Genomic DNA, 26,593 nt, shown 5'->3' with positions numbered 1-26,593 from the left:
ATATGTTAAAATGTATAAGCAATGTCAGCCTGTTGGCGTGACCTTTCGGCTTCATAACGATCAAGAACGCCGAAGGCACAGAATATCTAGTTAGTCAATTTGTCATCTGATAAGAAGCTACACTTCGACATAGATGATTAAGTAGGTCAATATTCGACGTGCCAGTACTATCTCCTTTGTCGTGGTTACTGCCAGAATTGCAATAAGGAAATGAATGAAGAAAAGGATCTTTGAATTGGCTGCTGAGATCCAATATTCGCAGCACCTTCTTGCACGAGCTGACAGCTACATCGTCGTGGGTTCCAGTGCTGCTCTTCAAGTGTAAACTGAGTACATGCCCCTATGGCAATCATTTTGGCCATCTATACGCTATCCCTAGCAGAGATCACTACTGCTGTGCTCTATGAAGATAATCCATTGTTCATGGAGCACCAATATGCCAGTGACGTGAGTAAATTAACTGTCCCTGGAGGTTTTTCACAATGCTTTAATATGTGCTCAATGGCTGCCTCGGCGCTGTAGAATGTCCTTGAAAACAATACTTCGCATTCAGTGAGAGGTAAGGCGATTTTGTGAGCAGCATTGCATACGAGGTGTCTAATAAAGCAGGCCTCTCACCGACACATGTCTCTAGCGAAGTAAGGCAGAGCTACCGATTAGATGGAACGCAAACTTGGTATCCGTATACTGCTATTACTGGAAGTTTGCTTCCGAATACTGAAGTACTATTGCACCAGTATTTCTAACCCCGGAAGTTGCTCCCACTTCTGAATAACCGGAGATTTAACACGACCGTGTGTGGAGCTTCTTTATGCGCACAGTAGCCTGTTTCCATGGGGTAGCTTATTTTGGTGTTTATTTGTTGCTGTCATGTCGAAAGCAGTATAATTTTTCTGCTGTTTCATAATAGATATCGATAGTATCCATTTAATTGGAAGACGACTGCCTGCGAGCAATCCCTGATTATATACAGGTGGTTATGAGGCGTTGAAGAATGTCTAACCAAAGCTGGCCTATTCAGGAGTCACCTATGTGATGTGTGTATGGATGTGTATAATTAATCTGTGTTAAAATATATGTATCTTTATCTTGAGCAGAATAATGAAATTTCTTTATATTTCCTGATTTTGCACTTTTTTCCTTGCTGTCAGGCGGTTTTGTTTGTCCATAAACGCTCGCTTCCTGAGATGTGTTTTAGATCTGCATACAAACACCTGAATATCTGTGACTATGCGGCAGATTATCACCGCTGCGTTTCAATAGCTGAGCATCGGTTTGTTTGAACGACCGCTGCAGGGCCACATACTACCTAAGATGTCATTGAAGGAAATGAATTTAGGTCATGTAAACAAAGCACTCACGAAAACAGAGGCCACTTACTGTCCCATTGCCTCCTTGCATCAATCTGAATGAACGCCCACGAATTTTTGATAACTCAAGTAAAACTAGTTTGGGCGAGTTGATTCATGTTGAAAGAAAAAAAAAAACTGCTAATGGCGCAAGAAACGAGGACACGGAAGGCATCAGTCCTGTCCTTTGTGCGCCTTCTGTGTCCTCGTTTCTTGCGCCATTATCAGTTTTTTCTTTTTTTGTAACTCTTTGATAATGTGCGCAAAAATGCCTTCTATTGCCCGAGAGGTAGGCTGTGCTTTTCAGCTAAGCTCATATACGGTTTTTAAGGAAAGATCGAGAACTCCGGAGTACGGCTTCGCGCTGTGAATTGGATTTCATGGTTCTTCCGCACTACTGAAAAAGAATTAATTTGCAGAGTTCAGAATTAATGTTCTTTCTACTTACACCCACCCTAACAATATTATAAAGCGTGAAGTATACAATCATTGGTGCCTTTCGTAAGCATTTTTCTTCACGACGCCGCCTTCGTACTTTAAATCCCATTTTGGGTTGCCAAGCGGGTCGGAAGAATGGAACTCAAATGCAGTGATTCTTTTTAGCGCTACAGGTCTCAAGTGCCTGTTCTCGGGTTTCACGTGTTATTATTAATGCTAGTAGTAGTGGCAGCAGTACTAGTTGTAGTAGTAGCATTATTGTTATTATTATTATTATTATTATTATTATTATTATTATTATTATTATTAGTAGTAGTAGTAGTAGTAGTAGTAGTAGTAGTAGTAGTAGCAGTATGTCCTAGTAATCAGCAAAACCGGTGGGCGCGTTACCATAGGAAGCACTCGAAGGAGGTTTACCGTGGAAGGAAGAGAGTGTAACGTAAGCGCGGAAATGCGCAAGCGGTGGGTGGGAACCATCAGAACCATCAAGAGGCGTGATCGAGTGGAACGAGGAGGGTGTCGCGAAAGCGGCGGAATCCTCGACCGGAATCTGGTTACAGGGAAAGGAGGAGGGTGAGGCGCTCTTCATGTCTTGTTAGTTATCGTGCTGGTGTCAGAATGTATTGATTGAGTAACACTGCTATACCCAGCATTATTTTTCGTTAGAGTTTTTTGTTTTTTGCATTGCCACATTCTTTACTGTATTGCCCGTCCTGCTAGGGCCAGTTTATTGGCCTGCAGTATCAATAAATAAATAAATAAATAAATTGCAAGAAGGCGCCACTGGTGCGTGTTTGCCACGGAGACTGTCCGGAAGGGGCTTGCCATGGCAAGAAGAGGGTGCCGTGAGAACGAAATAATCGTCAACAGGTGGATAGTTACCGTAGAAGGTGAAGGGTGTGTTGAAAGCAGAGAAAAGCATAATTGCAAGGTGATTACTATGAGAGGAATAAGGGATGACGTCAACGTAAGGGGGCAGTGCAGGGTGGCTGCCACGAGTACCTCCCGCCGTGAAGTTGTCATGAAAGTGGAATGGATACCTTGAAAGACCGAGGGAGAGGATGGCGAAAGTGCAGGAATATATCGTGGTCCGCCTGCGGGAGGTGACGCGCAAGGCGCCTCCTGAGGAGAGGGTCGACGATGGCGCCGCGATGCTTGAGTGGCGGAATGGAGAGCAGAGATAGTCAAAAAACGAGTACGTGTGAAAACTAAGCAAAACTAACCAGAACCCTGGAGATATGAAATACCTCACCATGTCGTGAAATAGCAATGCCTAACGGGCCGGGCAAAGTAATGACCGTCCTTTAACTTTATTGGCGGTGCGTTTGTAAATATTTGTCACTTGTGATACCTGGGACCCTTTCAGGGTGTCTTAAATGCAGGTAAATTATTCTTGTTCCCGGTTGTTCTATAGAAGAACCTGCATAACTAACTGCATAACTATTGCATCAGCTGCAAAACTGCGCAAGCGTATGTAGATTCCATTATGACGGTGTGCTGAGGAGTATTTAAATGCGCTGCATGCTGTTTATTATTCAGCCTCTACAATGTTCAATTTCAGTTTACAACCGTTCCTGACCTGCTGTTTGTAACGAAGCAGACCATAAACTTCCCCGTCGCCCTTCGAACACTCTGTCAAGCAATGATGAGGATGAGCTATATTGGTGGAAACATATTTCAATACATTGTGTACTACGCCCCGCCCCGGACACCACAAATTATGTAGGTACACAGAGATTCTGTTACTTACTTTTGCTTCTTTTACTGCCATTCCAATTAAGGATATATTGAATAAAATATCATGTATATAACACCGGCCTGCTCTCCACGCAGGAAAGCGTTTGTGACAAACCTTACTACCAGTCTAACCCCCACCAGGACTGGTGTCCGTCGACGTCGTAATGTCATCACGTACAAGACATCTCTAGGTAAGTACATACTTTTACATCAACTCTAAACATCTTTTTAAAACTTTCTGCAACGTTTTTAGTGTGGGAACCTTTACAAGGTGCCTGAAGAAAGTGTGACACATTTAACCAATGCTGGGAAAAAATTTTAAGGACGATTACGATTCTCGCTAATGTCAACGCCAGCTCTTCCATTCCGACGGAGATCATTTGCCAGATGCCGAGTTAGAGCAACCCGACCTTCGAGTGCGCGCAACACGAGCCGCCCGGATGTGGAGAGAGTTATATCTGAAGAGGGTATGAAGAGCACGCGTGCTCGCGTGGGGCTTGACGAAAGAAAATACAGACCAAGGTTTCGGACACGAAAAGTAAGGGCGCCTTTTGTTAAACATCCACACCAGCAGTAATCATTGGCAGTTATTCGAAAAGGATTCAAAAACTTGTCGCCTAATTGTGATTCGTTTCAAAAAGTTTAGCTTGGCACCACATGATTCTTCAAGTAGTGGATTGAATAGAAGAAAGTACTATGTTACGATGAAAAATTTGCAAGAATAAGACATCCCTACCTGGCCCCTATTTTTGCTTACCGTGTACAAGACGGTTATAAGTGCCTCTGGTTGCTTGAAGACATTCTTGCGGAAATATCGCTATTGAAGACAAAATGACTAACATACCACGGTTCCTTGTGCTGCTAGAAGCGAAAGAAAAATTTTTATAGGTTAAATCCTGCAGAGATATAAACAAATTCATTCTCTTCTCATTTTGGACTTTTCAGAGGGGCTGTCGTGTTCGTTCAAGATTATGTACGCCGACCCGCATAACGGCTGCTTCATTCTCGTTTCTTTTGGACTCTCGTGTGGAAGAGGTGAGCTTACTCCAACAAATTTGTGCGCGAGGAATTCTTTATGTAAAGTTTTTTTCCAGCGTTATAAGATCAGAGATTTCTTCAAGCTACAATGTCGCAATTTTTTGCCTTGAGAGTCTGTATACGGATCCCACACCTCGACCTTCGTGCAGACGTAATCCGTACAATACGGCAAGTACACGAAAGAGCACCCATAGAAGGCTTCTTCGGAGAGTTCTCTGTCACCAACCGGTCCAAGAAGGAGCACCCAGAGCACCCTCCTTTGGGAGCACGTATGGGCACCTTCTAAGCCCTCTGCAATCGCGTAGGGCCTAGGTGTGTGCCCGACACCACACCGCCTTTCTGCTCAAGCTCCATCATCCCCTCCCAACCACCTCATACTGCAACCTGCTTGGTGGCTTGGATCGCGGCCAAAGTCTAGAAATAAGCTGACTCACGCAGGTACGCAAACACGCACAGGCTGACAGACGGACTGTCGCTTAAACGCCAAAGCGGGCAGATCTGAAGTGCCGTTTTGAACGAGGTTCACGCGCTGATGGTCGCGCAGCAGTGAAAGCATAAGATTTGTCAGAGGTTCGCAGGCGCGTCTTCCGCGTCAGATTTGCGACTAATCTTTTATATGAGCCAACGCCTAGTTTCTGCTTTTTTTTAAATGAAACAGGACTATATGGATCGGTCGTGTCAGCAAAAAGTGTCTGCAACTTTGTCCGCACAATTACGTCATTCTCTGAAGATAAATGTGCGAAAGGGTGATTGTGACCGGCAGTGTGATAAAATGTTGCTACGGGAAAAATTCTGCTGATGAGCTGTAATTAGTTAATTAATTTGACGTGAAAAAAACAACAAAAATACACTTAGACGTCACAATAGCCGTGGACGTTAATATAGTACATGGACTTCAGAGCAGCCACGTACATCAATATAGCACGTGGGCGCTTTGCTTTCGCATTGCTCCAACGCGGGTCACCGGAGTGATCTGAAAGTATTTCCGTTTTCTTTTCACTCTCTAAAAGTTATGGAAGGTTTGGTTTTTGGAGATAATAAACGCACTCCAATTTTAATGCGATTTGAAAACGCCATATCACTGTTCAGTTATTTTTTTTGTTCTTTCGTATGCATCATCATCAATGCAGTCTCTCCGAGCATGAATGAAAATGTGATGTGCAACTGACGCGCTTTAATTAGCTCATATGACTAAAAACCTAACTGAAATTGGCTAAATTCAATTTAAAAAGGGTAAATCTTTTACACTGCTGTGAAAACGCCGCGCAGGCTGATTGTTTACTTAGATAGCCTGTTCCCCAGTCTGCAGTTATTCTTGGAACACCGCACTTCCACCTTCTGCATTCGCGCTCATCAAAGTGAGTTGGTCACTACGACAGTTACACAGAGAGTACAAGGTCAGGCGAGTCAAATACTTCTGCCGATGGTGGATGTGTGGTGAAACCCTCAGGACAGCTTGACTGAAAAGTCCGGACTTCTCTCCGCGGCTTATGCAATTCGATGGAGGTGAAATACCGAAACCTTAACCGATAATTACGGTACTTCCTGTTCGGAAAATCTCAGCGCAGCGTAATTTTTGCAACGTATTTAGGAATAAAACTGGGACAATGCTTGAACTTTCCTTAAGATTCGAATGCGAAGCTCTGTGCTTTGTCCCACAAGGTGTCTAAACTACTGCACTGAACGAACAACTGTCAGTTGTTTAGAGCGATGCTGTGCAACGGTTGTTCCCTCCGAGGCATTGCAATGTGTTTGTCTCAATGCTTCAAGGAAGAACGGCGAAGCGATGAAAGACACAACTTGGTTTGGAGTAGGCCATGAGGTGCGTGACCGGCACATTTAAAGTAGCGCATGCCCATCCCCATGCTAAACAGCATAGAGTCTGCAAGCGGTACCCATAGAAGGTACGGTATGTGCTGGTTGGCATTGCAGCTGTCAATGCATTCAATAGCAGTTGTTTGATAGATTTTACGCTGATTAGAACATAATTTTAGCGAGATACACCCTGCTAAACTAATTATCTCACTTGGATAAGGCAGTGCGTCATTGCTCATAAGCCCTACAATGTGTGCCGCCTACAACGTAGGGGTTGCTGGCGTATGTTGCTGCTACCGCATACATCCGCAGTCGCTCTCAACATCTGTATATAACGATCCATTTTCCTCTGTACTACTGTCTTTTTCTTATCGTCTCAGTTTTAATATGTGTCCTGTCTTGTGCTCTAAATGTTTCCCGTTCTTACTCCTCGTCTCCATTGAATGTTAAATAACCTTTTTCTAAGCAGTCACTTTTGCGCAGCTAGAAGCGATACGCGTTTAAGAAGTCGGTAATTGGCAGCTGGCGCAAACTGAGAGCGACTCCTCTTGCCTGCCAGCCGTACCTTAATCCTCAGCTTTCCGCCTTATGCTTTCGCCATTCTCTCTTACACCACAGTAAATTTCAGGTTCTTCCTCTTCCTCGCACCAGAGGTGCCCCGCCAGAGACGGTTTGTAGAACTGGCAGACTGAAGCGTTCCTTCGCACCAGGGGTGCCCCGTCAGAGGCGGTCTTGTGATGAGATGAGATGCAGGGGTAAGGCGAATACTTGAAGTAATGTACAGATATTTACAGCATATACAAGTTTAGGCACTAGAGACAAATTAAACAGCAAAGAGATACACAACAACAAAAAGGTGAAACTGGCTAACACTAGGGAGGCCCCTACTCGGGGTAGCCGAAGATGCATAGCATCTCACCTTAGCCCAGAACCCTTTTTCTTGCGCCGGAGCCCGGTTTTAAAGACCTCAAGGCCCGGCCCACATTTGGTAGCACCCAATCATTCTACACTCTTCATATGATTGGCTAATCGAGAGCATGGCCAGCCTCTCCAACTACCGTATGGTAAATCACCCTGTCCACCACAAAATAAAAATAAAAACAAACATAAATACACATTCGTGCCAGCACGTGCGCGGATCGGTACCGCGGAGCGGGGGACACCCGTACTCCCCGGCGCATTCGCGAGCGGCCGCATTCCAAAAAGGAGATGCTTCGCTTTGAGCGCCCCCAGCCGCGTTCCGATGACCCCGCGTACACTATCGATCCCTTACACGCCCTTCCCAAGATTCTACAAAGGGCTCAAATGCCACTTTTAGAATTACAACAAAGAAGGGATCGGTGCGGGTCACAGAACCAACCTGTGGGTGACATACCGCAGCTACACCAGCACAGGCACCAAAAAAACCAAAACCGAAGTGCACACGGGAACTAACACAACGTAGGCAAATTGCACACTCAAATAAATACAGTGGCATGCCTGCCGTGCGCCGTAACACGGCGTCCAAGTTGGTGGGTTGCACCCAATTCACCACCTCCAAGTACACACTCGTCCTCGCGAATGGGCACACATGCACACAGACACTCGCAACCGGAGCGTTCATTGGCACTCATATTGGGTCCGTAAGCGGCCACGTGAGCCTCCTTAGTCGCACCGCGCGTTCCTGTGTGCGTTCGAGCCACCACGTGTCTCAACACGATGAACGCCTAATGGCCACTATGCTCATTAGGTTGGTGCCACAGCGGGGCAAGAACTAAACAGCTAGTGCCCTCCAGGATCAAACACGTCATGATCCTCAATAGGTCCAAATCCTTGACCATACGACGCCCCTAAGGGCGCGCTCTCGTCGGCGCACCCGTACGGACCGCGTGCTGCATAAGGAACATATCTCTTGCCCAGTTCAACAGTAACACTGCGACCGGCTTTGCTGCACATAATTTGGCGTACCGCAGCACGGAACGTACTGTTCCACCCGCCGCTTAGCTATGCACCTGTCTCCTGGTACTTTGGAGCGTTTGGAGCTATTTTCACCGTTCCTGCACGGGCAAACATTTAAATCGCCGCTCCCTGCTTGATGGGCGTTGGCCGGCTTCGTGGCATCGTCTGCTGCACGAGCTGACTCGCCGTCGCTTGACCCGAGCTTGCCTTGTGGCAAGTCGTCACGCATTTCCTTCTCCTCGAAAGACCTGATCGGACGCCCATCGAGTGCGTTCGACAATTGCGCGGCGCTCTGCCCGGTAGGCACAACAGGCCCACCTCCGCTCTCTGCCTCGGATGGAATGTCCCTGTCATCACTAACGCTACGTGTCACTTCCTGCCACCTGCCCGACATCGTCTGCCATGCGGCAACGTTAGGTTTCCTCCTGTCACTAGCTCGCCGATTTGGCATCTGACGTCGCTGGTCGTTTCCTGAACTCGCGTCCGCGTCCCTGGTGTCATTTGGGGTAGAGCTAACCTGTGCAGCTGGATCGCCGGAGAGCGCGTTCACCGCCTCTAATACCGCGACGCTGCGTTCCGTCACGATACTTTCTTAACGAGAGATTCCAGTTTCGCGGAAAGCTGGCTGGCCTTTGCCTTCCACAATTGGCGGCCTCTCTGCTCGGGACTCGGAGCAGTTCTCTCTGGCTAGTTGACTAGCTCTTGTAGACTCTTTGAGCTTAGCCAGCTCGAGCGCTAGCTGCTGGCGCCTTGCATCTAACACCTGCAAATCCGGATGTTTTTCCTCGCTTAGCGGCGCCTTTCCTCCATTCACCTTTGCAAGCTCAGCCTGATAATAAGCTAAGCGCGCTTTCGCCAATTCTACTCGGCACCTCACACCGAGTGAGGGCCGGCTTGGATAACTCTCCATACCGCCTTCCGTACCCCTCAACTGTCCTACCGGCTCGGTGACCATCGAGTTCTCAACGCGCTGCTTTTCTTGACCGAATGCAGTCCTGCGTCGCTGGACTACTGCCGTAGTCCTTGCATCCTTGCCGCCGTCTCTCCGCAGGTCCGTTCTCGAACGCTGACCTGTTGCCTTGTCGTCGCCTTTCTCCCTGCCTTCAGTCTTCTTCCTGCGCCGTCTTCCGATGGCCGCAGGATCCTGTTGACTGCGCCAGTAAAGTTCACAGGTTCTTCTTCTTCCTCGCACCAGAGGTGCCCCGCCAGAGACGGTTTGTAGAACCGAAGACTGAAGCGTTCCTTCGCACCAGGGGTGCCCCGTCAGAGACGGTCTTGTGAGGAGTTTGTATCAGATGTGGCTATCAAGCAAGCGGCCTGATAACATGTCAACGCCCCTTCTTCCTTTCCCTTACCCTCGCTGCAGCCGCAGCTATAAATCTATGCGCAATAAAGGACCGGGGGTCTTTTCTGGCCTAGCTACTGATGTGTCGCGTCTCTGCATGAAGCGATCGATACATGGTGTCAGAAGTGGCCCGGTGTGCCCAGCTGGATTATTCAAGCAGCCGAAGCAATGGACATCGTGAAACCGCCGGGACCACTGCAGTTGACTGGGAATGTCAGAAGAAACTGGCTAATATTCAAGCAGAAGCTGCAACTGTTCAGACAGCGACGTCGACCGCCACCCCAAAGTCAGCAGCAGTCAAAGCAGCGATCCTTCTAAGCGCTGCCGGCGACGAGGCCCTGGACATCTACAACAACTTCAGCTACGCGAAAGATGAGTGCAAAGATGATTACGACACGCTGCTCAAGAAATTTGACAGTTACTTCGACGGAAAAGAAAACGAAGTCTACGAGAGGCATGCATTTCGTATGCGGGTACAAGGTGAGTCCGAGCCATTTGAGCCCTTTGCACGAGACCTCAGAACGCAAGCTAAGCTCTGCAATTTTGGTGGCCTTGAAGAATCCATGGTACGAGACCAGATTGTTTTCGGCACTAATAGTACCCCGCTCAGAGAAAAAATGCTACGAGATAAGAGTCTCACATTGCAGAAAGCAGAAGAGATGTGTAAGGCAGCGGAGACTGCCGCGCAGCAAAATGCTACCTGGTCCAAAGGCGACGTCCACGTTGACTACGCCGTAAGAAACCAGCCTGGTAAAGAAAGGCGGATTCGATGCAAGCAGTGCAACCAGGCGCACGCGCCGCGACAGTGTCCAGCTTACGGGAAGCGCTGCTACACTTGCAAAAGAATGAATCATTTCTCGTTGTGCTGCAGAAGTCGCCAAGTCAACCAAGTACAGGAAGAGGTGGAAAGCGATGAAAACTTCCAAGTTTTGGACGTCAGCATATGTAGTGTCAACAGGCAAGCAGGGCTAGATTGGACAATGCACGGCCAGATTGCCGGATGCGTCATCAGTTTCAAAGTTGACACGGGCTCCCAGGCAAACCTTCTTCCCCTCAGCATCTTTCGACGCATCTGCAGTACAACGCCCCTGCGCAAGAGTACAGCGGTTCTTACTGCCTACAATGGCAGCGTTATCAAGCACGTGGGTGTCGCCACAGCATCACTGCTCCTGAACAAAGCGAAGCACGAGACGAATTTTTTTATCGTGAAAAAAGGCCGACAAGCAATCCTTGGCTTTAACACATGCCTGCAATTTGGCCTCATTCCAACAGTTGTCGATGCCGTTAACATGCAGGATGGGCATGAAACACCAGAGCAAACGGCCCCGCACCTTTTCAGTGGAACCGGCTGCGTCAAACGACACTACAAGATGGTCCTGCGGCCCGGTGCGGTTCCAGTCGTACAACCAGCTAGGAGGGTACCCTTCTCCCTAAGGGAACCACTACGTGAAGAGCTCAACCGCATGGAGAAGGCGTCCATCATCAAAAGGGTAGACGAGCCCACCGAATGGGTGAGTCCCTTGGTCATAGTTCGCAAAAAGAATGGAAGCCTCCGGGTGTGCATGGACCCAAGAGAAATTAACAAGCACATCATGCGTGAGCACTACCCTATGCCCGGACGTGAAGACATTGAGTGCGAATTGTCAGGGGCGCGACTGTTTTCCCGCCTTGACGCAAACTCCGGCTTCCACCAAATACCGTTAGCTGAGGCCACGTCGCGAATATGCACGTTTGCGACTCCGTTCGGCCGCTACAGATTCCTTCGGCTCCCTTTCGGTATTTCGTCTGCTAGTGAGGTCTTCCAGAAGACGCTCGCAGAGATCTTCGACGGCCTGCCAGGGGTTCATGTATATGTTGACGACGTGCTAATCTGTGGCAACAGCAAACAGCAGCATGATGAGCGCTTGCGAGCAGCACTGAGAAGGGCAGAGGAAGCTGGTCTTACGTTCAACCGTGAGAAGTGTGCCTTCGGTGTGAAGGAAATAACATTTCTTGGAGACGTCATCAGTGAACATGGCATACTGCCGAGTTCTGATCTAATTTCAAGCATTCAAGCTATGCCACACCCGAATGACAAAAGTGCAGTCCGCAGAATGCTTGGAGTCGTTAACTATTTCCGCAAGTACGTGCCTCGACTGAGCGATAAAACGGCCCTACTTCGCAGCTTGGTGAAGGAGAACGTCGTTTTTGACTGGAGTTCGGCTCATGAGCGTGAGTGGAAAGAGGTCTGCGAAGCATTAACAACGCCTCCTGTGCTGGCCTCCTTCGACGCGAAGAAAGAAACCAAAATTTCGGCTGACGCATCTGGGCTAGGGTTAGGCGCAGCATTGTTGCAGAAGCATGGCAGTGAGTGGCGCCCAGTCATGTACGCTTCGCGAGCGCTCACCGATAGCGAAACACGGTACTCGCAAATCGAGAAAGAAACCCTGGGCATTGTTTTCGCATGTGAAAAGTTTCACCAGCTGGTATATGGCCGCAAGATTGTCATTGAAACGGATCACAGACCTTTGCTGGCAATCGCGAAAAAGGCAATCGGAGATATGCCACCAAGGCTGCAGCGTTTCTTTATTCGTCTTCTTCGTTATGACTACGAACTCCAGTTTGTTCCGGGCAAGGACCTGCTGTTGGCGGACATGCTGTCCCGTGCTCCTGCCGTCCGTGCCGTCCTGGAGTCAACCGAAGACGTCGACGTTCATGCTGTACAGGTCCTCTCAAGCATAGTAAGCACACCAACAAAACGGCGCCTGCAAAGTGAGACTTTAGCGGATCCATACTTGAGCAAAGTCTTGGAGCAGGTGGCACAAGGAACTAAGATTGAAGGAGAGTTAAAGCCATTTGCAGCAGAACTATCGGAAATTGATGGAATACTGCTGAAAGGATGCAAAATTGTCGTACCGAAGACAATGAGAGTGGAGATGCTGCAGAAGTTGCACGCGGGACATCTTGGGCTGAATAAAAGTAAAGCCAGAGCTCGGGGCCTGATCTTCTGGCCAGGAATGGGCAGTGCCATTGAAACGCTCATTCGCAAATGCAGCGCATGCCAAAAGTACGCCTACAAGCAAGCTTCTGAGCCTTTTATGTTGTGGCCAACACCAAAGGTGCCATGGCACCGGGTGGGAATCGACCTTTTTCATTTCGCTGGTGACATGTACGTAGTGGTGTTTGATGCGCATTCAAACTTTCCAGACGTTGAGAAACTCGCCGTCACCACTGCGCGCGAAGTCGTTACAAAGGTTGCGTCTATTTTTGCGCGGTACGGAATTCCTGCCCAAGTGTGTACCGACAACGGACCTCAGTTTGCTTCCCAAGAGTTCGCGGAGTTTGCACGGCGCTATGACTTTGTCCATATTACTTCGAGCCCCGAATTTCCGCGGTCGAATGGTTTGGCCGAGAAAGGAGTACAAATAGTCAAGCGCATTATGAAGAAAACTGGAGAGTCTCGTGACGACTTCTGGATGGGTCTTTTATCATATCGCGCGTCCCCATTAGAGGACGGACAATCACCGGGAGAATTGTTGCAGGGTCGTCGGCTGCGCACTACTCTGCCTGAATGCAGCGTCGAACAGGAGCGCCCGGTAGTCAAGCACCGCCAGTCGTCCAAGGGCAAACTACTGCCTCCACTGCAGCAAGGAGACACGGTGCGGGTTCGTGACGACCGCCAATGGTCGCGCAAAGCGATGGTTCTCCAGAAGGTGGCTCCCCGATCCCACATCGTGAGAATGGACAACGACCGTCTTCTAAGGCGTAATAGGCAACATCTTCTCCGAACCCAAGAGCACTACAACGTCATGGATGACAGCGACGACGACGTGGACATCCGCTCCGAGGCTACAAGAACTTCAAGTCCTGGTACCGCCGATGAACAGGGTGAGCCATGTGATGGACTTGCCACAAGCACTCGGCTCACAGCATCAGGTGCAGCTGGTGGATCAAGCATGGACTTGCCACGTGATGGACTTGCCACAAGCACGCAGCTCACAGCATCAGGTGCAGCTGCTGGATCAACCATGCCAGCCATTCCACGCAGGACAACCCGGCCACGCATGGAACCTAAACGGCTGACTTATGATCGCAAGTTTCGGCAAATTTCTTAGAGCATTGTCAAAACTGATCTTTCACTCGCTGCAGCCGCAGCTATAAATCTATGCGCAATAAAGGACCGGGGGTCTTTTCTGGCCTAGCTACTGATGTGTCGCGTCTCTGCATGAAGCGATCGATACAGAGTTGAGATGCAGGGGTAAGGCGAATACTTGAAGTTTTATATACCGATATTTACAGCATATACAAGTTTAGGCACTAGAGACAAATTAAACAGCAAAGAGATACACAACAACAAAAAGGTGGAACTGGCTAACACTAGGGGAGGCCCCTACTCGGCATAGCCGAAGATGTATAGCATCTCACCTTAGCGCAGAACCCCGCTTTGTTGTTGTTGTTGTTGTGACTGGGAGAAGGATGAAAAGGAAATTGCACGGGCCTGCCTACTGGCTCGAGCCAAGCCACCACCGCTGGCACGTGCAGATAGAGGAGAGCTAAAAGATCAGAGGCTCCGGTGCCCGGTTTTAAAGACCTCAAGGCCCGGCCCACATTTGGTAGCACCCAATCATTCTACTCTCTTCATATGATTGGCTAATCGAGAGCATAGCCAGCCTCTCCAACTACCGTAGGGTAAATCACCCTGTCCACCACAAAATAAAAATAAAACAAACACAAATACACATTCGTGCCAGCACGTGCGCGAATTGGTACCGCGGAGCGGGGGACACCCGTACTTCCCGGCGCATTCGCGAGCGGCCGCGTTCCAAGAAAGGAGACACTTCGCTTTGAGCGCCCCCAGCCGCGTTCCGATGACCCCGCGTACACTACTGATCCCTTACAACCACTACTCGCCCTTCTTTCCACCTTATTTCGCGCCCATCCTTCGTTACAGCCTTACTTTTAAATTTGCCGTGCTCTTCATTTGGCTATAGTTGGCAGATGACAACGACGACAACGAATGATCCGAGAACGGGTGGTTAAAGCTGCGATCTAAAATGACAGTGAGCTGTGAGAAACAAGGGCACGCTGCTAAACATAATTCGGCCAAAATTATACCGAAGTCCCTCATTACGGAATACCTGATATCCCGTGTGCGCCTTTAAGAAGTTTAACTCTACACATAATTTTTATAGCGGTCATTCACGAAACGGGAACAGGGGATTACAGTAAAGCTTTGATGAGTTTGGCCAAACATTATTGTTCTTTCTTTTCTTTCTACAAACAGCTTGCCGGCTACTTCAGACAGCAAGCACAGTGCACATAGGTATTCCACCGGAGTGTGACCGAATATACAGGTACAACTGTCGAGCCAGAAATAAGAAGATATTCTACCCCATCTGCATGTATCGGCTTCCACACATTGTGCAAAATGGAGCTGAATTGTCTCGCACTGCACATAATGTTGCCTAGGCAAATTATGCGCAGGAAATAAAAAATGCAAGTAGCAGCATCATTTCTTGGCTGCACTGACATATTCCTGAGTACACGCCTCATTACTATAAACCATGCAAATCTTGTGGTAGACCACATTTCGAAGGAGCCATAGCTAAAATTTTTAGGATGCTCTCACGTTGTGCTTCCTTTTAGTGCATTGAGATTCCAAGCAAAAGCCAGAGACCACATAACCTTGCAAGAACAAAAATTGACGGATCTAAGTTGAGTTGCTTTACGCAGCAAACGTCGACTGCTGATTCCATAGATAGAAGAATTTTAATGAGGGAAAGGTGGAGAGGTCGGCCGGTGGTAACATGGCCCTGGCCTGCTACTCCACACAGGATGATCGGCCGAAAAGTGTAATGGTAGAAGAGCAAGGTACAGCCACCTCAGGCTACTTCGCAGCTCGGCAGGAAATGAAACCGATGGCTTTGCTCAATGCTGACTCCGGGGGAAATATTTTACAGCAATGACTCGGCGCCAGCCAAAAGCCAAAAAATTGCGCAGCGCTTTCGCGCGCTTGTGTGCCCAGGAAGGCCCATACAAAAACCTCCGCGCCAGTAACTACGGCACCTCTTCTCACGTGCGATTTCCTTGCTGTGTCGCTAAGCTTCGACAGAGAAGTTGCAACTCACGCACCGAAACGGGCCTGTGAGATCGACTAACGGATAGTCGCCTGTGAAATAGTACTGCCGACCCAACCGGTGATGCGCTCGAAACAGCCGCGGCACCACTTTACTCCCCCCTCATCCACCACCCTATGTATACTCGACGATTAGGAAGATCTGAGGTCCGCACGCATCAGGCGCACGCCATCCAGTCTCGCATAATCTTACCCCTTACGATAAACCCGGCATACTTTCATTTATGCTGTTTCGATATGTAGATTGTTATGCTGCATAGTCTAGCCTCATCCGTCCGACCCATCGGTTATAGTACTGAGCTAAAATCAATAAAAGGTCGTATTCGCGTGCCAAATATAGTTTCAGCGTCTTGTAACTCGATGCCATGTCATTCAGAACCTCGAACAGGTGAACGACTTTAGCCTGTAACTTGCACTTAAATAATGAGCCCAATTAAGCGGCTAAACCAGGTCTAGTAAGATAAAACCACAGCTTGTCGAAGTCCCTCATTTCTGTTTCTATGATTATGCAACGTAAAGACCAAACTATTGGCTCTGCACTCCAGCGCCGGCGCTGCCTTTACCTCCACGGTCTGTTGAAGCCCTGACGCCTAACACATAACTGAACCCCCCTGTTCCTTAGTTTACAACCCCAAAAAACATGACTATAAAAGCTCTCTGTGCAAAAGAAAAAAAAAAGAAAGGTGGCTACTCAGACTACTTGCTTAAAAGGCACTGAATGGAACGGATTGACAAGGCGATGGACATCGCCGGCATTCGAGAAGGATGTGTCACTGCTTGCACGAGATATCGCTACTGTACATTCGATAATAAGCATCTATATTACGGCAGAAGTCATAAAACCAGCTTTGTGTTCCACCTGCTTTGTCTAGCGATGTTTTTCGAATGTACGATGAAAGAATAAAACGAGGTGTTGCTCAGGCAAACATGCTTACTGTTGGTTGAAAATAAAGGCAACTTTCTCATACATGATGTCTCTCTCTCTCATGCGTTGGAATTTATTGCTAACTTTCAAGATTTCTGGATGACGAAGTGTAATTTTCGGGCACGAAAATATTAACACTGGTTAGTATCTACAGAGTGTAAACCCGCTCACTGCATGTATGCAGTTATCGGTCCATACAAAAGCAATAGCGATGCCATTGCGCTAAAGGGCAACTGAAGAGATTTTAGAATTACGAGTTATAGCCGGTAGAACGAGTGCAAATTGTAAGAAAAGCATGCGAAGTGTTTTTTTTCTGCTAGCATTTAAAATGGCGACGTAAATGGTGAATAAAGCCGCTTCAGCCTTCAGGCTTCTGTGCAGTTCAGAGCGACGGCAGAGGCCGCAATGATGACGCCTTGTACGGCGGTGTTATGTTTCCAGCGAAGAAACCATTGTTTGAAAACAGACAACCAACGCCGCTGAAGGTGTCACTCGCGAAGCATTGGTTGGCAGAACCGAACAACGCACGGCAGCGCGTGGGCGGAGGCAGTGCGCGCCTGAAATTTCTGTATCAATGAAGCCAGCACAAGTTTTGAGGAGGATGCTCAGCATAGAAGTGGTTTAAATCACCGCTCAAATCACTATTATCAAGAGTAGCGCGCTGAAAGATCTTTTTGGGATAGAGTAGCGCTTTATTTCACGCAAATTAAGCTACAATATTAGCATTCATTCTTTTGCATCGAAGGAACTTAAAAAGTATTTTAGCTAGACAGAAATTATTCATTAGCTTCCACATGAGCAAAAAAATTAGCTGTGGCTTAGCTCTGGTTCCGCCTGAGTAATTCCGAAAGAAATAGCTCCCTGGCTGCGCTTTCGTCTGCTGGTGGTTTGGCATGGCTTCGCGTTTTGTGCGATTAAAGGATTTACTCTGGACACAACATGGTTTCTGCTGTTTGTTTATTCCAATGAACACGCTTTGGTGGTCCGTAAAGTAATGACTCTTGGTCTGAACACTGGAAATTACATTGTCGTGATTATATCGCTCTGCACTACTCATTGACGATTCTTCGGCATTCAGAGAGTCCATGAAACTACTCTCGCTCACTGAACTTGTAGAACGCCGCCGGGCTCGCCATTCTGCGGCGTAGGCGCGTTGCATAGCTAACCGCTCTTGCCTTCCTTCATCTGTCTCCTCGGCACGGCGCCGGCGTTTGCGCGCAGCACGTCGCTCCAGCGACGCCTGGCCGTCACGTGGTAGCCGCCGCGCCGAGCGAAGGAACGACTACGGCCGAAGAGACGAGATGGGCCCCTGCTCTCCTCTGGTCGTGACGTCACGCTGTCAAGTGGTCGTGCGCCGCAGCTGCGCCGGAGTGAAGGAACGACCTCCACCGACGGCAGTAATAAAAGTGTGCCTAGTGTTGGGATGCAACATCGCACCATCGCCTTTCCGGGGCCGTATTGAATTTTATTCAGTAACAAAATGTATCTGTGTAGCATTGCAAGGTCGGCTTCAGAGGCATTAAGGGTCTGTGTCCAGAAATTTTCAGATAATGTCCAGCAATTTCGGACGAAAATTTTCAAAATTAAAAAATTCGAAGATACTTTTACAGAAATATTGAAGGTAGTGGTCCACTCCTCTGATATAGAGAAAAATCTTTCTTTTAAACTGTTTCGAAGGATCGCATCGAACAGTTCCGACTCCTATAGAAAACCAATGAAGAACGGTTTTCACGATAGCAAAAACGTTAATTGAAAATAAATTCAAGATTGCAGGAGGATGATCTGCCAATCTACTGATTGTTATAGTCAAAGGTTACATTATACGAAAATATTGCCATCATAAAAGGTTTCCCTCTCAAAATTGCTTTTGTCCCGAATTTTTGGGTATAGAAATGCTTTTTTTATTCAATGTGTTTGAAGGGCTAGTTTTCCAAGCAGTGTTTGGAAAATTAAATTGCGGCATTGGCTCTGCAATGACCACGCCATTTTTTGTTATCAAGGTTTCTTAATTCTCAGTCCACCCGAAAAAATACTTTTTGCAAAGGACACAAAAAGAGCTCTGGCTTCTTTAAAGGGATACTGAGGCGGTTTTCGAATCAGCTAATTTTTTAGGGTTTTGATGCAGTGTCATTGCTGATCATGTCTGCAAAATTATTTTTTTCGATTTTGGCTAAAACAGTGGCGCAGTCACCAATTAAAAACGCGATGCTCAAATCTCCCGCGCCCCGCGCGAGCGTAGGAGAGGAGAACAGCAGAGAGGGAAACCTCGTCCATGTCGGCCAACGTGACGTCATGTTGAGGAGCCGGTGATACTTCGGCGCACCCGAGCGAGCTTTCAGCGCGCGTTGTTTCTCGTGCTGCGTGCGTTGTGGCATACAAAGCGTGTCAGCCGACCTTGAGAATCACATTCAACACGAGGTACTACTCTGCGTTCGTGTCCATGAACAAATACGGCCGAGACTGTGTCGTCTTCCACTGTTTTTAGCAAGATCAAAAGCTCGCAGCGCAAGCGCTCGCTGCTGTGACGAAGAATTCAAGCTTACCAAAGCAAGCCTACTCTGCTCGAAGCACTTTCGTAAGAGCGGCTACATGCAGAGCTTGTCCCTAATGTGACCTCTGGAGATTTCTGTCGAAAAGGCGCGGCTGAACCATGACACAGTTCCATCGATTTTCTCGCGCATGAGAGGCGTGTCACGATTCCGAAGAAGCGCCTCTTTTAAAAGTAGAAACATGCTCACTTAGCCCATGAAGAAACCTTATAGAGGCTCAAGCATGTGTCTCTCTCCTCAGCTTAGGTGCGGCCAGACCACCTGAGACGTGCTCAGCAAGGCTCGGTTAGTGATTTTATACTCGGTTCGACGTGTCCAAGCAAGCAAGCAAGCAAGCAGAGCAAAGCACAATAAGGCAAAGGAAGCAAGCATCGAAGCTCTTCATATGCGGCATCTCGTTTAATCGTAGCTAAGCAATTAAAATGAGAGCGTTCGACGTTGATTTCGGATGCAAATTTATGAGAGAAATGAATGCCAACCGAGTTTTTGCAAGAAAACACCGCAACCTTACTCGGTTTCTTCATCAAGTTGTGGCAGCGGGCGAGTTGCAGCTAGTTTGGCTTTTGAACACATATAGTTGGCAACTACTTCACTGAACCTAAACTGCAAATCTAGGAAGGGCGAACGTTTCCGAGGCAGCGATTAATATTTTCTGGCATCTGCTGCACGCGTCATGAGTGAAGCAGCAGCCTTGTGCACGTATTTGGCTTGGTTTCCAGCGCACTATGATTGCGCTGACCACTATCTTGTGGTCACATGCCTCGCAGTGCTTGGCCACTGCGCTTCGCTAATTTTGACACCAACTTTGTGCTCCTTCATCGTTTCCTTGAAATACTTTCTTGCCCCAACCTGCAACGCCGGGTACGGATAACAGGATTTTTTGTACACAGTGCTTTGGGCCTTTTCTTTAAGATGACGCTCTTCCGGGCGACCCAGGAGGCGTCCGGTGGTGGTGATTGACTTGAGTATTGTTCGCACCCCTTCCTTTCCGAGAATACGAGCCGAGGTTGTGCTGGCACCTTTTACGCATGGTCTGCATCGCGTCTTTGACGCTGGCGTATGCTTGAGCTAGGCGTAGAATTTTTTGCTTGTGTCTTTTTTGGTTTCAGGCGATACGTGGAATGAGCAAACTGTAGTATCCTTTTCTTCGGAGGTCAGTAAAAAAAAATAGTCGCCGTATTCGCTTTTACAACGACACGGAAAGCTGCGATCTGCACTCAACGCAGCGCCGGATCCGCATCGGCAGCTTCTCCAGTCCTCAAAGTGACGTCACGACCTCTCTTGACCAATCACGGGCGGCGGCGCGCCGCGCGGCGTGCCCCGCGGCACAGGCCGCATATTTCGGCTAAAAAAGGCAATTCGCGCTTGTTTTTGCCTTATTTGGATGCGATATTCCAGTATACAGCATGAAAAACTATAGGATGCCGCTGCCAACCCGATTTTCAAAAAAAGTGCTTCAGTCTCCCTTTAAGAAAGCGAATGCCAGGAAGAAATTTTTTCCTTGAAATAGCGCACAAAACTAATGTCATGTTCCTTTAGCTTCCAGATAAACACAGCTCAGATAGGAGATCATTTTTCCTCTTAAGAAATGTCACCCGGCTAAAAAGAACTCAGTGGGCAATTTTTTGCCCGTGGTGATCAATCCCGCGGATATAAAAAAAAAATTTAATTTACACACTTGATGACGCGTACATAAAGAAGAAAAACGTTTTTCCTGAGTTGATTTTTGCGCCTTTGAGTGTGCTACCAGCTGAAAAGCTATTCCATTTGTTGCCAGCAAAAATCTTCACGAATAAATTATTTCCGTACAAAGACGAAATGACAAATTGTATGCAGCCCCGGTAAGACATTTGATGCAAAACGCATGCAGAATTGCGCCTGCTATCACATGGAAGCTTGCAAAAAACTTTTTTGTGCATGTATTAGAAACTATCTAATAAGAACGGTAAAGGCAAATGTCAAAGCTTTTCGACACTGCTTTGTAAAGAATTCATTATCTGGAGGCAGAACCTTTGCTCAGCAATTCGTGCGAGCGCTACCTCGAAACATACTTCTATACCGCTTTAAGGTTATTTATTGCGACATCTTCAGTGAGTAGAAATGTGAGCTCAGTAATTACGGACAGGCGATATTTTAAGCATTATATCCAAGCTTAATTTGTCAAAGAGAGCGAATCCGCTATTAGATATCAAACTCTGGTTTAAAGACTTGGCATATGAAAATGATTGCTGTTAGCGCGCACGAAAAATTCGTCCGACCCCTTTGCCGACAGCAAAATGAGGGCGTTTGCCACGGAGGTTTCATGAACCGGAGCCGACTCCCAGTTTGCGATTTTATGCAACAAATACAAGTTCATTGTGCAATAAGCGAATATGTTTCTCATAATTAAGGTTTTTCAATCAGGAAGATTCTTGTGCAAAGTTGAGGCTCTCCTGGCAAATTTTTGGCACGTGAGAAACCAGAAAAGTTGACGAGGCATTGTATGCTTTTACATATTTTCTGAAGAAACGCACATTCTACAGTGTATTTGGAACTCTGTCTGCGCCTGCTAGCTTTTCGCACTACAGCTAGTTGAGTACACTCAACTATACACTCAAGTATTCTGATGGTATTGCGTCATGACGGTACTCCGAGCGCGGGTACCACCAGGGGCGGAATAAAGGGGGAGAAGGCGTATAGCGTCCACCATTCAAGCGAAGCTTAGTGTTCTGGGGAAAGAAAGTGCAATAGTAACAATGTGCCTTAAGTGAATATTGAACTGTTCCAGCCCTAACAAGAAACGAATACTTCGTATGTGATCTGGTGCCTTTCTTCTATTTCTAGATCAAGTGCTCAAGCCTTAAGGCTCGTAATTCATTGCTCTTTCTTTATTTAATACACATTGAACGTTGAAACAATTAGAATGGAACGCCTCAATAACTACAGAACTAGATATATTCCTAATAAAAGTTGCACAGACATTAATGAAGTGAAACCTTTATGAATTCTCTTCGTAAGGAGAAAAAACATTCAAGAGAAAGTTTATAGCGGCGGATCAAATTAAGATGTTTGGCTGCCGTGATAAGTGGAACATGATCTGTGCTTTTTGATTGCTTCATTCACAAGAAAAGTGCGGTATCAGATCACATTTCAGGTTACCGTAATGCAATTAGAACTGTGATGTGATGACCTCTGTGCCCGGTAGGCCATCAATATCTGTTACAGATTTATAGTACACTTGACCTCATTGAAAAGAAATATTTCGACTAACTCGAAGGAATCTTCAGGGTCCTCAGAGAATTTCCAGCATTCTTTCCTGATGTAGACCACGTGATTAATTAGGTATTGCTGTGCGCCGCCGAAGTCAGAAATTTATTATCTGCTGCCTGAAACATAAACGGCGTTCTGTAAATATGTAGCCGCCCGTTGTAAAAAATTGAACGGTTAAAAATGCCTTCATCATTATGTTGCTCTATGGGCATTTTGCACACTAATGCATACAACTTATAAATAATTGCTAAAACGCATCAGCAGTGTCAGCTTGTTGCCATGTTACTTCGGCTTCATTGAAATTACAAAGTGCGAATTCGATGAATATGCAATTAGTTGACTAGACTGCGGAAGACAATTTGGCCTGTGCTTTAACTTAGCGTTGACTACTCTGTGACCGGAAATATGTTTAGCGATATTTCTCGATGCTTGCTTAGGCGCAAAAGGAAGCGTATTTGTATATCTTGGTGTAAATTTCCTGTTTGGTTCATCGCCAGTGAGGTCGTATGCATTATCAATATTAATTTTAAAAATAATTCATTAGAATGCCAAAAAGCAACAACCATGTGCTACCGGTGGGATGCAAACCATGCACGTCCAAACTTCACGTCCATAACGGAGGACGTAGTAAGTCTTGTGTTACCGCGAGTGGCACGTATGAACGTGATGGAACGCTGATGCTGCAAGCTGCGTCAGAACCCTCTTAAGTTACCTACGGCACCAAGACTACCAGAATCGAACCCGTCATTAGCAATTGATCGCACAAGAGAAGGGAAATGAGGGGTGCGTTATCACACTGAGTTCGAGTTTATTTCTACCACAGCCAAAATTTTACATCACAGAAACATACGAGAAAAATCGCTGTACAGCAAACAGCGATAAGGAGCGCGAGAAAAAAGAAACTGCGGTTTTGTGGCTTGACAGGCCCCACTTCTATAGAACAAAATATCTGCATCGACCGCAGGGAAAAAGAGTATCATCAACAGTAAAACATCACCAAACAGCAATTACCAAAACAATATCATGCAGTGGCAGAAAATTCATTCAAAAAATTAAACTGGACATATGATTAGAAAAATGATACACTCAAAGAAACATGATTCGCATTTGCCTGATGTGACCACAGCGAACAATTTTTTTTGTAATGTACATAGGTTTTCTGCAGTGAGGTGTAGTTTGTTTAGTGCATCATCATCAACAGCATATATGACGGAACCGGACAGTCAAATAAACCAAGGAGCATGATAAATGTTTTTTTTTATTATTGTTGCTCATCATTGATAGATAAATACAGTAAATGTTTTTAAAATCTTTAATTATAAATTATTAGGTTTGCATTAATGGCCGCGAGTTTGTTTCAAGCAGGCAGTGGCGCGAGCGAGACAGGCTATTAAAATGTCTTTTGAGCGACCATTCAGTCTTCTAATATCTATGGCGGTGCCATACCCACGTCACAACATACTAACACTGGCGGCCCCGTGCCAAGGAGAAATAATGTATTGGCTTTAACCGCCTAAAAGCGAACATCATGAATCTCTACACTGCCGGCGATAAAATTCTTGAGGCCTCCAAATCTCATAATGTATTCCATCTGTCTAATACAACTTATTCTGCCGTTAGTGAGCTATGTATAAACTTTACGAAGGAAACAGTAATTTTCTGCTCACAAAAACTTCTCACTGCGAATTTCATATGTTACAAGATAATATGTGCTCAATTGACAATCTTCTCGTCTCTGAAAAGAATTCTCCATGTTGACGCTTGTTTACAAAATGTTTCGAATCTTTGACGACCCAATATGTCACACTAACGCACACATGAATAAGCAGCTTCCGAAACGATGAGATAAGTAAACACTTTCACGGGTGCAGCAGTTGCCAGTTATTTCAAGTTAAAATCGACAAAACAATTATCTGCGAGCACTGACACCTAAACGCAGCTATGAGCATTGAACATGTGTCCTTTTATACAAGGCGTTACTAACTCCACTTCACAGCCGATCTTTTAATAAATTTTGGTCCAATTTCAGTTTTCTTCTCCAGTATAGTTTCCACTCATAAGAACATGGTCCCCACGCTGAAATCATCAAAAATAGAAGAATCTGATTCATTTTCTGCAATTCTAACTACAATTTCATTGTAACTAAGATAGGTGCGGAGCATTCACTGCATTCTTTATGCACACGCAGTGACATCACTTTCTTAACACTGCCTCAGAAGTACGTGCACTTCAATGGGCGATGTTCTTCTCTCCTCGACGCTCAGCCTCTCAGGTGCAAAAATTTCCGTAGTCACCCGAGTTTAACTTGTACCTCCGGTGAGGTTTCAGATCTGCAGTGGTGTAAACACTTGTGGGTTTTTGGAATAACCTTCTGAACAATATCATCTTCCAGTACAATGAAGTTACTTTGTCGTCATTATAGCGTATGTTTGGAGAAGATGACGCGTAACGTAGGTTAATTATGTCTTGCTTTTTTGCTTGTTATAGCTTTTCCTGCTCGTTTGATGCTAGGTCACACTTTCATTTCTTTTCATTCACTGTTTTTTTATGCGCCACCTGTCCGCGTTCGCTCGAACACCTGATGTCTCAAGCCGATTTCACCTTTCACCTTTGTCAGCGCCGACGGGGGAAAAGAGGATGAGGAAAACAGCTATGTCATGGCAGAGAGATTTCGACGCACACGTCTTCCGTGACGTCACATGCACGGCAGCCATTCAGAGAGCGCTCGCCTCTCAGGTGACGTCACAGCCTGCTTCACCGCAGCCGCTGCGTGGGGAATTCACAGCTAGGTGGGTTTAGGGCGGTATTAACGGCAGAATTGAGTTTTTGAGCCACATAATATCAAAAAAGAAACAGATTAAAAACTTACAGGGCTGCAGTAGTTGTGTAAAGACGTATAATTATATCAAAGAATTTCTCTCGAACGGAAGAACTAGGCTGAATGTCGGAAAAGTACAGTCGGAGTTCCCGCTAGAGCGAAGTAGGAGTACACCGCAGGGGCCAGTACTGTCCGCTTCGCTATTCATCATTGCCCTACTAGGGCTACCGAGCAGGCTGGACAGCATAAAGGGCGTCAAACACGCACTTTATGCTGACGACACTATGGTCTGGACCTCGGGACGGTCAATTGGGAGCATGCAGGAAAGACTACAATGTGCTGCGGATACCGTCAACAATACGCTAATAGCTTTCGACTTCAATGCACCCCCAAATAATCGGAACTAATTTTTAGGAACAAAGGAGTCTCTGACCCTGTTATAGTATTTGTGGGAGGAGGGCAAATTCAATAGGTGCCACTTGCGAAAACCTTAGGTTTGTTAATAGACGCCAAAGGCAGCAACGCGAAAGCGATTAGGTTATTCCAGGCAACAACTGAGTAAGTGGCGAGAATGATTAGCAGGGTATCATACCACAAGCACGAACTAAAAAGAAAAAGAAACCATGAAGTTATTACCGGCTTTTATTGTGAACAGAATTGCTTAAATATCACCATATGTGAAATAGAACAAAAGTGAGAAGAAAAAGCTGGACATAATAATACGCAAAGAGCACTTGGTATCCGGTCAACGCAGGAACAGAAAGATTTCTACACTTGGTCGTTCACAATGATGTAGATGAAATTACTGAAGGCCATTCGAAATAATTATGTTCGGAGGAACATAATTATTCGGAACCATTATTGAGCTATAGGAATTTACGCCAACACAAGAGATTAACGAGGAAAGCATACGCCGAACCACACAAAAATCTACAGAGGCAGCAAGGGGTCATTTTAAGGAAATTAAAATAGGATGCTTACAGAGATCCTGTAAAATTTAGATGGTTCAAATTCGTACGATCCACATTGCCCCTTCTGAGGTGAAGTGGCTGCCTGATACCTATGGTATGACCACGCCAGAAGAACCCAGCTATACATAGAATCAATAACCCATCAACTGAGGACTGCGAGGCGGCGCTGTTCAACGAGGGCAAAGGCCAATGGGCTCCTGTATTGAGTCCACAGCCAACCATTATTATTCAATAAACGTTTACCTCTCTCTCAAAAACAAAGAGCACTGCCCAGATTTAGAACAAAGGAAAGAACAGCTTCCCATT

At 46.6% G+C, this 26,593-nt stretch overlaps 1 protein-coding gene across 1 annotated transcript; it reads left to right on the top strand.

The window, feature by feature from the left end:
- Window positions 1-342: 342 nt before the first annotated feature.
- LOC149328162 (uncharacterized) lies at window positions 343-15,108 on the top strand. Its single transcript, XM_089558912.1, has 5 exons — window positions 343-447; window positions 3,349-3,509; window positions 3,621-3,715; window positions 4,470-4,559; window positions 14,924-15,108. Exons 1-5 carry the CDS (start codon window positions 343-345, stop codon window positions 15,106-15,108), a joined length of 636 nt encoding a protein of 211 aa, XP_089415038.1.
- Window positions 15,109-26,593: the final 11,485 nt, after the last annotated feature.

Source organism: Amblyomma mixtum, chromosome 9 (genome assembly GCF_055824585.1).
Source record: "Amblyomma mixtum isolate Tamu chromosome 9, ASM5582458v1, whole genome shotgun sequence".
Taxonomy (NCBI): Eukaryota; Metazoa; Arthropoda; class Arachnida; order Ixodida; family Ixodidae; genus Amblyomma; species Amblyomma mixtum.
Note: the sequence above shows the minus strand (reverse complement) of the source record. Positions and strands in the feature narration are given on the sequence as shown.

Bases quoted from the DNA above. Each gene is read 5' to 3' on its own strand.
- LOC149328162 (XM_089558912.1), top strand. From the start codon at position 343: ATGGCAATCATTTTGGCCATCTATACGCTATCCCTAGCAGAGATCACT. The intron at 448-3,348 runs GTGAGTAAATTA...GTTCAATTTCAG, and splicing joins AGCACCAATATGCCAGTGAC to TTTACAACCGTTCCTGACCT. The intron at 4,560-14,923 runs GTGAGCTTACTC...TTCTACAAACAG, and splicing joins TGGACTCTCGTGTGGAAGAG to CTTGCCGGCTACTTCAGACA.